Raw genomic sequence first — 14,716 nt, 5'->3', positions numbered from 1 at the left:
AATACTAGGGGACCGAGGGTCTAGCAAGAAAGAAGAACTGAAGGAAATCCTTATTCGTCAGGAAATTGTGTTAGTTAAATTGATGGGATTGAAGGCCGATAAATCCCCAGGGCCTGATAGTCTGCATCCCACTTAAGGAAGTGGCCCTAGAAATAGTGGATGCATTGGTGATCATTTTCTAACTGTCGATCGACTCTGGATCAGTTCCTATGGACTGGAGGGTAGCTAATGCAACACCACTTTTTAAAAAAGGAGGGCGAGAGAAAACTGAATCGGTAGTGGGGAAAATGTTGGAATCAATTATTGAGGATGAAATAGCAGAGCATTTAGAAAGCAGTGACAGGATCGGATCAAGTCAGCATGCATTTATGAAAGGGAAATCATGCTTGACAAATCTTCTAGAATTTTTTGAGGATGTAACTAGTAGAGTGGCCAAGGGAGAACCAGTGGATGTGGAGTATTTGGACTTTCAAAAAGCTTTTGACAAGGTCCCACATGAGATTGTTGTGCAAAATTAAAGCATGTGGTATTGGGGGTAATGTATTGACATGGATAGAGAACTGGTTGGCAGAAGGAAGCAGAGAGTCGGGATAAACGTGTCCTTTTCAGAATGGCATGCAGTGACTAGTGGGGTGCCGCAGGGCTCAGTGCTGGGACCCCAGCTATTTACAATGTACATCAATGATTTAGATGAAGGAATTGAGTGTAATATCTCCAAATTTGCAGAAGACACTAAGCTGGGTGGCGGTGTGAGCTGTGAGGAGGACGCTAAGAGGCTGCAGGGTGACTTGGAAAGGTGAGGTGAGTGGGCAAATGCATGGCAGATACAATATAATGTGGATAAATGTGAGGTTATCCACTTTTGTGGCAAAAACAGGAAGGCAGAATATTATCTGAATGGTGGCAGATTCGGAAAAGGCTAGGTGCAACGTGACTTTAGTGTCATGCTATACATCATCTTATCCCTGCTGCTCCTCTGGTGTTTCCTCCTAGGTCGGGAGGTCATAGAAACATAGAAAATAGGTGCAGGAGTAGGCCATTCGGCCCTTCGAGCCTGCACCACTATTCAATAAGATCATGGCTGATCATTCACCTCAGTACCCCTTTCCTGCTTTCTCTCCATACTTCTTGATCCCTTTAGCCATAAGGACCATATCTAACTCCCTCTTGAATATATTTAAACAAACTGTCATCAACAACTCTGAGGTAGAGAATTCCACAGGTTCACAGCTCTGAGTGAAGAAGTTTCTCCTCATCTCGGTCCTAAATGGCCTACCCCTTATCCTAAGACTGTGTCCCCTGGTTCTGGACTTTCCCAACATTGGGAACATTCTACCTGCATCTAACCTGTCTCGTCCCATCAGAATCTTTTATGTTTCTATGAGATCCCCTCTCCTACTTCTAAACTCCAATGTATAAAGGCCCAGTTGATCCAGTCTCTCCTCATCTGTCAGTCCTGCCATCCTGGGAATCAGTCTGGTGAACCTTCGCTGCACTCCCTCAATAGCAAGAATGTCCTTCCTCAGATTAGGAGACCAAAACTGAACACAATATTCCAGGTGGGGCCTCACCAAGGCCCTGTACAATGGCAGTAAGACCTCCCTGCTCCTGTACTCAACTCCCCTAGCTATGAAGGCGAACATACCATTTGCCTTTTTCACCGCCTGCTGTACCTGTATGCCAGCTTTCAATGACTGATGAACCACGACACCTAGGTCTCATTGCACCTCCCCTTTTCCGAATCTACCGCCATTCAGATAATCTGTCTTCGTGTTTTTGCCCCCAAAGTGGATAACCTCACATTTATCCACATTATACTGCATATGCCATGCATTTGCCCACTCACCTAATCTGTCCAAGTCACCCTGCAGCCTCCTAGCGCCCCCCTCACAGCTCACACCGCCACCCAGTTTAGTGTCATCTGCAAACTTGGACATCTTACACTCAATTCCTTCATCCAAATCGTTGATGTATATTGTAAAGAGCTGGGGTCCCAGCACTGAGCCCTCTGGCACTCCACTAGTCACTGTCTGCCATTCTGAAAAGGACCCGTTTATCCCGACTCTCTCTGCTTCCTGTCTGCCAACCAGTTCTCTATCCACGTCGGTACATTACCCCCAATACTATGCGCTTTGATTTTGCACACCAATCTCTTGTATGGGACCTTGTCAAAAGCCTTTTGAAAGTCCAAATACTCCAAATCCACTGGTTCTCCCTTATTCACTCTACTAGTTACATCCTGAAATTCCAGAAGATTCGTCGAGCATGATTTCTTTTTCATAAATCCATGCTGACTTGGACCGATCCTGTCACTGCTTTCCAAATGCGCTGTTATTTCATCTTTAATAATTGATTCCAACATTTTCCCCACTACTGATGTCAGGCTAACCGGTGTATAATTACCCATTTTCTCTCTCCCTCCTAGGGTTGGCGTGACTTCCCATTGTCTGGAGAATTCTCTGGTCCGGCACCGGTCCAGTCCCAAGAGTGCTAGACCAGAGAGGTACAACCTGTATTAGAAAAGCTGGCTGTACTTAAAGTAGATCAATCACCAGGAGCGGATGGGATGCATCTAACAAACAGAAAAGAGTTGGGATAGTTGGTTCATTCTCGGGTTGGTAATCAGTTACAAGTTGTGTGCTGCAGGGATCGGTGCTGGGACCCCAACTCTTTACAATCAATATTTATAACTTGGAAGAAGGGACTGAGTGTAATGTAGCCAAGTTTGCTGACGATACAAAGATGGGAGGAAAAGCCATGCGTGAAGCGGACACAAATAATCTGCAAAAGGACATAGATAGGCTAAGTGTGCAAAAATTTGGCAGATGGAGTATAATGTTGGAAAGTGTGAGATTTTTGCTCTTTGGCAGAAAAAAATCAAGGAGCAAGTTATATAAATGGAGAAAGATTGCCAAGTGCATGAAACACAAGGTTAGTATGCATGTCCAGCAAGTGATCAGGAAGGCCAATGGTATCTTGGCCTTTATTGCAAAGTTAATGGAGTATAAAAGCAGGGAAGTTTCGCTATAGTTGTACAGGGTATTGGTGAGGCCACACCTGGAATACTGTGTGTAGTTTTGGTTTTCATATTTATGAAAGGATATACTTGCTTTGGAGGCAGTTCAGAAAAGGTTCACAAGGTTGATTCCAAGATGAGGGGATTGACTTATGAGGAAAGGTTGAGTAGCTTGGGCCTCTACTCATTGGCGTTCAGAAGAATAAGAGGTGATCTTATCGAAACGCATAAGATTATGGCGGGGCTTGATAAGGTGGATGCAGAGAGGATGTTTCCACTGATGGGGGAGACTAGAACTAGAGAGCAAAATCTTAGAATAAGAGACTGCCCATATAAAACTGATGAGAAATTTCTTCTGAGGGTTGTGGAGGCTGGCATATTGAATAAATTTAAGACACAAGTAGACAGTTTCTTAAACGATAAAGGAATAAGGGGTTATGGGGAGCGGGCAGGGAGGTGGACCCAGTCCATGATTGGATCAGCCATGATCGTATTGAATGGCGGAGCAGGCTCGAGGGGCCGTGTGGCCTACTCCTATTTCTTATGTTCTTGTCCTTGGATGCTGAGAGAATTGAGTGTGGAAATTGCAGAGGCATTGGCCATAATACTCAAATCCTCCATAGATACGGGGGTGATGCCAGCGGACTGGAGAATTCCAAATGTTACATCATTGTTCAAAAAAGGTTGTAAAGTTAAACCCAGCAACTGCAGGCCAGTCAGTTTAACCTTGGGAGTGGGGGAGCTTTTAGAAACAGTAATCAGAGACAAAATTAAGTCACTTGGATAGTGGTGGATTAATTAAAGAAAGCCAGCATGGATTTGTTAAAGGCAAATCGGGTTTAATCAACTTGATCGAGTTTTTTGATGAGGTAATAGAGAGGGTTGATGAGGGTAATGCGGTTAACGTGGTGTACATGGATTTCCAAAAGGCATTCGACAGAGTGCACCTTCAACAAATGCATGCCTTGGGGGTCCCCCCACTACCCCCCCCCCCCCCCCCCCCCCCCCCTGCACAGTTCTGTAGCTCACTGATTGGACTGTGGAACCTTGCTACCTGCAACAGGCCCACTGGCCAAAAAATGAATCAAACAAAAACAACTAACACTTAATTACCTTAAAGTCTTGCATTTGGCATACGTCTGACGTGCTCAAATGATACAGCTGGTTCAAAAAAAAAATGTAACAATACTTTTTTTGCAGTAACATTTTCTGGGGAAGCCCTGTCCAAATGAGGGTAAATCAGAGCCACTCACCTACCTGAAAGACTCCAGCTGACCATGCATCTGTCCTTATGTCACCTCTACCCTTTGCTAATCCGCCCTGTACTGTGAGCCAGGTTAGTTTTCATGGAATTTGAGCAGGCAAAACTGCTTTGCGAAATGGACTCTAAAAGGGCTGCAAATCACCCTTTTCAGTCATGAGACTTTGGCTCCTATTAATACTATAAATGAGATTAAATGTGCTCTAAGTATACTTTTAATATTGCTACAAAGTTGTAGGAGAGATAGAACAACAGCTAATCTGGTTCAGAATGGTTTGTCGTTCTGGGTCATTGTAGAGGAGCACATCCTGATTTCTTCTCGCAATGTTAACAATTGCGTCGTTCTCTGGCTTGTCTGAAAGTTTGGCATGCTTCTTTCTTCAGGTTCCAGTTCCAATTCATAAATCAGTAAGTATTGGAGAAAGAATTTATTAAGTGTTTCAGCCAACTAAATAATTGACTGATTTAGGTAGATACCTGAATGTACGTTGGAGTTGTTTAGTTCATGTACAATCGATGGGTGTGTACACCTCATTTCCTTGGAGCAAAATCGTGACATGCTGGACCAATATATTTTTCATCACTTTTTCACTTGTGGTTCATGCATGTAACCTGCTCCTCACACCACTGATCCAGTTGTGGGTTTTTTTGAGCCGCTCTCTGTCTCTCTCTCGCTCTGACATTGACATTGAGGTTTTGGGTCTCTGCTGCTGTTCTGTTGCCTTTCTTTTATGCGGGCATAGGTTTGCTACTCCTGGAAGAAGGGAGTAAGGTATGGGGTGTGGAACTTAGTGTTCAATTAGATCTGGAGTATGAATATATAGGTAATTCTTTTTTCCAATTGGATTTGTTGCAAAAAATGTAATTGTTCTTGCCAAGTTACTTTACTTAAACATTTTAAATTGCTACATATATAAAGTCCCTCCTGCTGAATTTTGGTAAGCTGGTCGATTGTAATTTCAATAGCAAGCTGTCCTGTATTGTCTGTATTATATATCTTGACGTACAGTATTGGAAACATCTGAAAGTAAAACTAGTAGGCCATATGATTGACTGACTGAAGGACCAGCGCTTCAGGTAATCTTGAGCTCTGTGTACTCGCAGTAACTGATGAGCTCTGCCAACCTGAGGTTCAGGTTCCGCAGTATTAACACCACCGCAGATTCTTAGAATTTATAATGCAGGCATCTTGAATAGACATTGTGGTGACACTGGCCTGTGAAATGTCCTTGTGGCCTGCTGAGAAGTGGCATATTTATTTGTTGAAAGTCAGTGTGGATCTATTCTGTTAGACCTCTATTTCATGAGAAAAAATAACTTGCATTTATATAGCACATCTCATATCCTCTGTCGTCCCTAAGCATTTCACAGTCAGTGAAGTACTTTTGAAGTTTAGTCACTGTTATGTGGACAAATGCGGCAGCAAATTTGTGCTCAGCAAGGTCCCACAAACAGCAATGAGAGAAATTGGCAATTAAACCTAGTGATGTTGGTTGAGGGATAAATATTGACCAAGACACCAGGGAGAATTTCTCTGGCCATCTTTGAATAGTGCCACGGCATCTTTTACTCTCTCTCTCTCTCTCTCTCTCTCTCGCGCTCTCTCGCACTCTCGCCCTTTGAGGGCAGACAGAGCTTGGGTTTAACATCTGATCCAAATGACAGCACCTCCAGCTCAGTATTGTACTGGAGTATCAGCCTAGATTATGTGCTCAAGTCTCTGGAGTGGGTCTTGAACCCACAAACTTCTGACTCTTGAGGCGAGAGTGCTACTCACTGTGCCAAGCCTGATAGCATGGTATAAATTACAGGTTTAGTTCTAGTTTTGTACATACATAAAGCTGTTTTACCACAATCAGGTTGAGTTTAATTCATTCAGTACTGAAAATGTAAGAATATTTCGGAACACATAATATGGCCATTTGGCCAAAACAAGCCAATACACCTCTTGATGGATGAACTGGTGAGCTGTGGCTCAGTGGGTAGCACTTTCGCCTCTGAGTCAGAAGATCGTGAGTTCAAGTTCCACTCCAGAGTCTTGAGCACAAAAATCTAGGCGGACACTCCAGTGCAGTACTGAGGGAGTGTTGCACTGTCGGAGGGTGCCGTCTTTCGGATGAGATGTTGAAACAGAGCAGATAGGTGCACATAAAAGATCCCATGGCACTATTTCGAAGAAGAGCAGTGGAGTTATCCCTGGTGTCCTGGCCAATATTTATCCCTCAATCAACATTACTAAAACAAATGAACTGGTCGTTATCACATTGTTGTTTGGGGGAGCTTAATGTGCGTAAATTGACTGCTGCATTTCCTACATTACAACAGTGACTACACTTCAGAAATACTTCATTGGCTGTAAAGCACTTTGGGACATCCTGAAGCCGTGAAAGATGTTGTTTCAATTCAAGTCCTTCTTTTCTCATCAACTTTTTCTGAGTCCTTTTCTCCTGAGATGTATTCACTTGTCTCTAGAATTTACTTGTACGCTCTACTTCGGTGAAAGAAACCCACACTTGAATTGTACCTCGTCAGGTTGTTCAAATGCCTCTGCACTTCATGTATAATGAACTCCTTTTGGAAGTGCAGTGGCTGTCATGGGTCTACTCCATGATCTTCCCAGGTTATGTTTCACAACTCTATTACTCTCTTGCTCCACCTCACACTTAACAAGCTCCCTACTGGAGTGGAACTAAACTATAGAACCAGTGGGAACCTGTTCAACCTTCGTCGCCTTGGGAACAATTTTTGTTGCATTTCTATTAAGCCGAAGAGAAATTAATAATTATATTTGTACATTGCATTGATGTAGCCTGAATATTAAAATAATGGTGAGCACCAGGAGTGTAATGGAGGGGTATACTAGGCTAGTCTAAGTTTAACCACTTTTTATTTATGCACCTTAATGCATGAATGAGGAATAACCATGGTGTGTTATGTTTAATCCATGTCAATATCTCTTCCATGTGTACAACATATAAATTAAGAAGTAAATATGTTAAGATATGATGAAGGATAATGAGAAGTAACAGTAGGACAGCACTCCTTGTCTCAGGCATGGCAAGTTTCATGCTGTGGGGTGAACTTTCGGCCGCCCGCGAGAGCGGCGCACGTCGGAGAGGCCCGCCTAATTTATAGAACAAAAATTGCGCCGAATACTTACATCGTGATTCTCCGATAGCTGTCGGCCCAATTCCACCTCTCGCTGTGCAGCAGGAGCTGCTGGGGGCGGAGCTACAGCCCTGCGCCGGAAACTGTGCTGGCAGCTGCGCGCGTGCGCATTGGCTGTCGGCGTCCTGTCTCCGGGGCGATGACCCTATCCCAGGCTGAAGTGATGTCACCCCTGTCCCCGGCCGAGTGGCCTGTGCATCTTGCCTCGGCGGCGGGGCCCACCTGCCCCCATCTTGCTGGGGCGGGCCCCGCCTGAAGGGTTGGCGGCCCAGCATCGGCTGGGTGCAGGGCTTCTTCGTTGTCTTCTCTCTCTCTCTCTCTCTTCTCTCCTCTCTCCTCTCTCTCTCTCTCTCTCTCTCTCTCTCTCTCTCTCTTTCTTTTTCCCCGCCCCCCTCATTCTTCTTCAGAGCCTGCCCATCATCATCTCCTTCTCTACTCCCTCCCCCCCCCCCCCTCCCCATCACCTTCTCTCTCTTTCCCCATCATCTTCTCTTCTCCTCCCCCCCCCCCCCCTCCTGCCCCATCATCTTTCTTTCTCCCCCCCCCCCCCCCCATCCTCTTCTTTTCTCCCCCCCCCCTCTTCTCTTTTTCTCCCCTCGCCCCCCCCCCCCCCCCAGGTGCTGCAGTAGGTGAGTAGAAATCATTTATTTATTGAATGATTTTTAATATTTTAATTTATTTGAATTGATTTATTGATTTATTATTTATTATTGATGATGGCTCTTTATTTGTAAAAGTGGTGTTTAATGTTTGTAAACACCCCCCCTCGTTCCCTACGCCTGATTTTCTCTGTGTAGGCAAGGTTTTTCTGGTGTATCGTGTGCTTTAAATGTTCAGCTGTGGGGAGGGATGACTGGATCTCATCTGAAAACAAAATGAAAGCCCCCTGTGGCTAGCTTTGTAAGGAGGCTACTCCCACTTTTTTTTTGCTTTTCCTTTCAAAGGAAGGAAAAGAGAGAATATTTCATCTTTAAGGATCCAGGTCCCAGTCTTGTGGACACCCCTTCCCTCACCACAGAGAAAGTAATCAAGAATCCTTCTCAGTCGTCTTCTCCTGTGGCTGAGGAGCTCTGCCCAGAGTCGCAATGCAGATTCTGTCAATTAAGGGATACAACGGACATGATCTTCACCTCGCGACAACTAAGAGAAATGAAGAACGGCACCAACCCTTGTATATGGCCGCCTTTGACCTCACAAAAGGCCTTTGACACTGTCAACCATGAGGGATTAGAAACATAGAAAATAGGTGCAGGAGTAGGCCATTCGGCCCTTCTAGCCTGCACCGCCATTCAATGAGTTCAAGGCTGAACATGCAACTTCAGTACCCCATTCCTGCTTTCTTGCTATACCCATTGATCCCCCTAGTAGTAAGGACTTCATCTAACTCCTTTTTGAATATATTTAGTGAATTGGCCTCAAAAACTTTCTGTGGTAGAGATTTCCACAGGTTCACCACTCTCTGGGTGAAGAAGTTTCTCCTCATCTCAGTCCTAAATGGCTCACCCCTTATCCTTAGACTGTGTCCCCTGGTTCTGGACTTCCCCAACATTGGGAACATTCTTCCTGCATCTAACCTGTCTAAACCCGACATAATTTTAAACGTTTCTATGAGGTCCCCTCTCATTCTTCTGAACTCTAGTGAATACAAGCCCAATTGATCCAGTCTTTCTTGATAGATCAGTCCCGCCATCCCAGGAATCAATCTGGTGAACCTTCGCTGCACTCCCTCAATAGCAAGAATGTCCTTCCTCAGATTAGGAGACCAAAACTGTATACAATACTCCAGGTGTGGCCTCACCAAGGCCCTGTACAACTGTAGCAACACCCCCCTGCCCCTGTACTCAAATCCCCTCGCTATGAAGGCCAACATGCCATTTGCTTTCTTAACCGCCTGCTGTACCTGCATGCCAACCTTCAATGACTGATGTACCATGATACCCAGGTCTCGTTGCACCTCCCCTTTTCCTAATCTGTCACCATTCAGATAATAGTCTGTCTCTCTGTTTTTACCACCAAAGTGGATAACCTCACATTTATCCACATTATACTTCATCTGCCATGCATTTGCCCACTCACCTAACCTATCCAAGTCGCTCTGCAGCCTCATAGCATCCTCCTCACAGCTCACACTGCCACCCAACTTAGTGTCATCCGCAAATTTGGAGATACTACATTTAATCCCCTCGTCTAAATCATGAATGTACAGTGTAAACAGCTGGGGCCCCAGCACAGAACCTTGCGGTACCCCACTAGTCACTGTCTGCCATTCTGAAAAGTCCCCATTTACTCCTACTCTTTGCTTCCTGTCTGACAACCAGTTCTCAATCCATGTCAGCACACTACCCCCAATCCCATGTGCTTTAACTTTGCACATGGAGCGTCCTTCTCCGTTTCCTCCTCAAATGGTCATCGCCATCCTCCGTCTGCTTCACAATGGCATGCAAGCCGTGATCTTGACCAATGGATGCACCACAGATCCAATCCACGTCCGAACCGGGTCAAGCAAAGCTGCTTCATCGCACCAACGCTCTTTTCGATCTTCCTTGCTGCAATGCTTCATCTCGCCCTTAACAAGCTCCCCATTGGAGTGGAGCTAAATAATAGAACAAATGGGAATCTGTTCAACCTCCGCCGCCTCCAGACCAGATCCAAGGTTGTCCCATCCTCTGTCATAGAACTACAGTACGCAGACGACGCTGGAAGCTGAACTCCAAGCCATTGTCAACATGTTCACCTGCGAGTGCATGGGCCTTGTGCTAAACATCCGTAAGGCAAAGGTCGTCTACCAATCTGATCCCGCCACACGGCACTTTTTATCCCCTCCCCTCGATTATCAAAATCCACGACGAGACCTTGGAAAATGTGAACCATTTTCTATACATCTGGAGCCTACTGTCAGCAAGAGCAGACATTGACGACGAGGTCCAACACCACTTTCAGTGTACCAGCACAGCCTTCGGTCGTCTGAAGAGTGTTTGAAGACCAGGACCTCAAATCCAGCACCAAACTTATGATCTAAAGGGAAGTAGTGATACCTGCCCTCTATGGCTCAGACGTGGACTATATACAGCAGACACCTCAAAATGCTGGGGAAGTACCACCAGCGCTGCCTCCGCAAGATCCTGCAAACCAACGTTGATGTTTTCGCGCAGTCCAGCATCGAAGCATTGACCACACTCAATCAGCTCCGTTGGGCGGGCCACATCGTCCGCATGCCCGACACAAGACTCCCAAAGCAAGCGCTCTACACAGAACTTCGACACTGCAAGCGAGCCCCAGGTGGGCAGAGGAAATGTTTCAGGGACACCTTCAAAGCCTCCTTGATAAAGTGCAACATCCCCACCGACACCTGGGAATCCCTGGTCCACGACTGCCCAAAGTGGAGGAAGAGCATCCAGGAAGGTGCTGAGCTCCTCAAGTCTCATCGCCGAGAACAAGCAGAAATCAAGCGCAGGCAGCGGAAGGAGTGTGCGTCAACCCCACCCACTTGTGACAGAGACTGTAGCTCCCGCATTGGACTCTCCAGTCACCTGAGAACTCGTATTTAGTGTGGAAGCAAGTCATCCTCGACTGAGGGACTGCCTATGATGCATTCCCAGGGAACCCATTTATGCTGAGATTAGAGGCTATTGCACCTCAATATACTGGCCTCTGATTTTACATTAGGTCCTCAAAGGCAGAGGATGCAGGAATTCCCAGTCAGAAGTCCCTGCCCCCTATACTCTGGGTGCCCAAGGAAGGAGTGGATAGATGTTCTGGCCTTTTCTATGCTCTGGAGGAACTCCCAGAAATGGCAGAGTGCTGATTTTAAGACTATTATTAACTCTTCATTACAACACCAACGCCCAAAAATTACAGTTGGCAGTGTTCGATGTTACCATGATCCTATGTGAACTTTATTTCAATGGAAGCATTACCCCATTTACAGTAAGTGAACTAATGGCAGCATTGAAATAACAGACAGCAATTTCTAGGCTCAGTATTGGCTGGCCTACTTAGGGATTATGTAAAACACAACGGCAGGCTTTCAGTCATTGGAGTTTGTGTAGATCATTGAATAAAGAAGCAAACAAGTTGTTTATTTTGTTATTAGTACCCCGGTGTAGAATTTTTACTAGTGAGAGTTTCCTTGAATACACAGAAACAAAGTGGAAAGCGCTGTGTGAGGCATTTGGTCAGATCACAAGATAATTACACTGAAAAGCCTCTACCTTCTCCTGCCTTTCATCCTAACTCTAACCCCTGACACTAGGGGGTCAGCTCTGTGGCTGTTCTCTACAGTCTTCAGCACTTGAATATCTCCTTTGTTTCCTAGGATCAGAGCTGGATGCAGTATTCATGGTGCAGCCTGACCAGAGATGCACTGTATAGTTTGAACATTACCTATTCTGACTTCTTATACTGGTTAGACCATGTCGTTCCACATCCTGCTAACTTCAATTGCTGCTTTGCACTATTTGGACATGCTGAGCATTGAATCTACTACAGCACCAAGGTGTCTCTCTGCTTCATTCGTGGCCATTTCAATACCACCCATGGAGTATGCATGTTTGTTTTTCCTGCCGAAGTGTAATATTGTCCGCATTAAATTTCACCTGCTCCTTGCATGACTGCATATAATGACAGCAGTATTCTCTGCCAGAATGGAAATGATTTCCCCCCTCCATCATGCCTGGAGACCGCACTGTTGTAAGTGACTGGAATTGATTTTATGTACACAATTTGTATTCTGTAGCTAAACTCCACTCTCTGCATTTTGCCAGAGAAATCGCCATGTTTTTATTGGGAGCAGTGCTGTAGTTTCGGTCATGCATAAGTTCTGTTTGCTGCAGTTCCGAGAGACACACTTTTTAAATAGACTGCAAATAAACTTTGCTCAGTAAATAAACTTTGTTTTGCTGCTTGCTGTAAAATATACTTGCTTGCAGTAAATCCTGCCTCACCTCCAACTCACTGGTTGACTGTCGTGTCTATAGACACTCCCCACTTGGATGTTTTATCCAACTTGTGCTGCAATCTCTGAGCTGTTTCCATTTTCCACTGCCCCTCATTTGCAAAGCAGTTTCTGCAGTTTCAGTTTCTGAATCTGGATCATTTATGTAAATTAGAAACTATAGTGGTCCCAACACTGAATTGTGAGGTGCCTGACTCTCTTCCCCCTGCCCATCCCCCCCCATCCTGCACTCTGACATCATTCTCTAATGTGTGCTCATTGTTTCCTACCCGTCAGCCAGTTTCTTATCCATTCCCAGGATTTACCCTAAATTCCCACAGCTTAACAGCTGTGGAAATCTATCAAAAGCCTTTTGCAAGCTGTAATACACCACGTTGTAGGGATCACCGCGGTCCAATTGAGTTGTCACTTCCTCTGAGAAGTTGAGCATGTTGGTGAGGTGGGATCTTCCCCTTTTGAATCCATGCTGATTGCTGTTAACAAAGTCAGCCATATCTCAGTGGTAGCGCTCTTGCTTCTGAGTGAGAAGCTTGTGGGTTCAAGCTCCAGTCCAGAGATTGAAACTTGTAATCTGGGCTGATACTTAGTGCAGTACTGAGGGACTACTGTACTGTTGTCTTTTGGATGAGACATTAAACCGAGGCCCTTTCTTCTCGCTTAGATGGACATAAAAGATCCCATGGCACTATTCTAAGCAGGGGAATTGTATTGGCTAACTTTTGTCCCTCAGCCAACACCACCAAAAACAGACAATCTGCTAACTTATCTCGTTGGTCTCTGGGAACTTGCTGTGTGCAAATTAGTTGCTTTTTTTCCCTACATTACCACTGTGACTACATTTTAAAAGTAATTGCCTCTGAAGCCCTTTGGGATTCTCTGAGGATGCGATGAGTTGGTTTTCTATTGTTGTACACATGATTGTCAAGCTTAGCCCTGATTTAGCTGTGACTTTCCATGAAATGGAAGCAAGACTAAAGTCTGTAAGCAAGTCAATTCTGAATTGGCCTTCCCTTTGCACCTTCCCTTGTGGTGAAGGGTAGAGAAAAGGAACGCCAGCACCAGTAGTGTGCTGCTTTCATTGGGAAGATTTTTGTGTTGTAAAATGAGGGGCCAATAATTTTTGTGTGTTTAAATATTATTGCACTTTGCATTGGTGCTTGGAGCTGCACCCTCAGCAAAGGAATATCGAATTACAAAACCAATGCAAAGTGTTTGCGTTTCTGGGTAGAACTAATCGCTGAAACGGACTGATACTCCAGGGATATGTTTTTTGAGGTTGGGGCTACAGGATGCAGCTTTATGCCTACAATTTACAACACGGCAAGTTTGTGTTTGTCTCTGTTTTCAGGGGGCGATGAGCAGAGGCAGGGAAACAGTTTGAGGCTTTTTGTAGAAATTGATGTAAACTTGCACCGAGTGTATGACATTGCACCACCTGGTGAGTGACTCATTGTGGGAGTAACCGTAGCTAACTCCTGACACAAGTGTGTGGACTTGTGGCAGCTGAATGGAAGGAAGAATGGTTATAAATTATGCCCATTCATATATTCCTAATTCGTGGTCCAGTCACAGACTCGAATGATATTTAGTCACTTGTATATTTGTACAGCCCTCTAAAAGCTTTCTCATTTTACTATTTTCCACTAATCATCTGTAGGGTAATAATACATTGTCATTGGTTTGACTTTGCAGCTATACCTGGACAAAAATGTCCAGTTGAAGTTAGTCTGCCTTCAGCTCTGGTTTACATGTCTGATGTGAGACCAATGTACACCACTTATGCTTCATACCAACTGCAGAATAACAAACCAGTGTGCTATTAATGTTTTAAAGGTTTGTGTGGACTGTGTTTTACTTTCTAATGTTTAAGGCCTTTGTAAAAAAATAAAAATAAACTAGAAATCTGAAAATGCTGCAACTACACCGCAGGTCTGTTGACACGCGGCGGGTGTGTATTGATGGGGGTGTGTGTGTATTTCTCAGTAATAAAATTGATTTTACATTTTTGTGTCTCATGTTCTGCATTTTCCTTCACCAGGTTCGTTGGATGATGTACTGGATCGTTTTTGCCCTTTATACAGTACTTGAAACTTTTGCAGATCTCACAGTATCTTGGTAAGATTATAAAATGCATCCCAGGCTGTTGAGCGAAGTAAAAGAGGAAATAGCAGAGGCCTTGACCATCATTTTCCAGTCCTCTTTGGATTTGGGTATGGTACCGGAGGATTGGAGGACTGCTAATGTTTGAGAAGGGAGAAAGTGATAGGCCGAGTAATTACAGGCCTGTGAGCCTAACCTCAGTGGTGGGAAAATTATT

The 14,716-nt window shown here is 44.8% G+C and overlaps 1 protein-coding gene across 2 annotated transcripts in view; it reads left to right on the top strand.

Moving 5' to 3' along the window:
- reep3b (receptor accessory protein 3b) overlaps positions 1-14,716 on the top strand; it is an 80,859-nt gene that overhangs the window by 35,965 nt on the left and 30,178 nt on the right. For both annotated transcript variants that reach the window (XM_070876840.1, XM_070876839.1), the window contains exon 3: positions 14,438-14,514. In XM_070876840.1, the coding sequence (XP_070732941.1) occupies positions 14,438-14,514 (77 nt within the window). The remainder of the gene's footprint in view (positions 1-14,437; positions 14,515-14,716) is intronic.

This window comes from Pristiophorus japonicus, chromosome 3 (assembly GCF_044704955.1).
Source record: "Pristiophorus japonicus isolate sPriJap1 chromosome 3, sPriJap1.hap1, whole genome shotgun sequence".
In the NCBI taxonomy this organism is placed as follows: domain Eukaryota; kingdom Metazoa; phylum Chordata; class Chondrichthyes; family Pristiophoridae; genus Pristiophorus; species Pristiophorus japonicus.
Note: the sequence above shows the minus strand (reverse complement) of the source record. Positions and strands in the feature narration are given on the sequence as shown.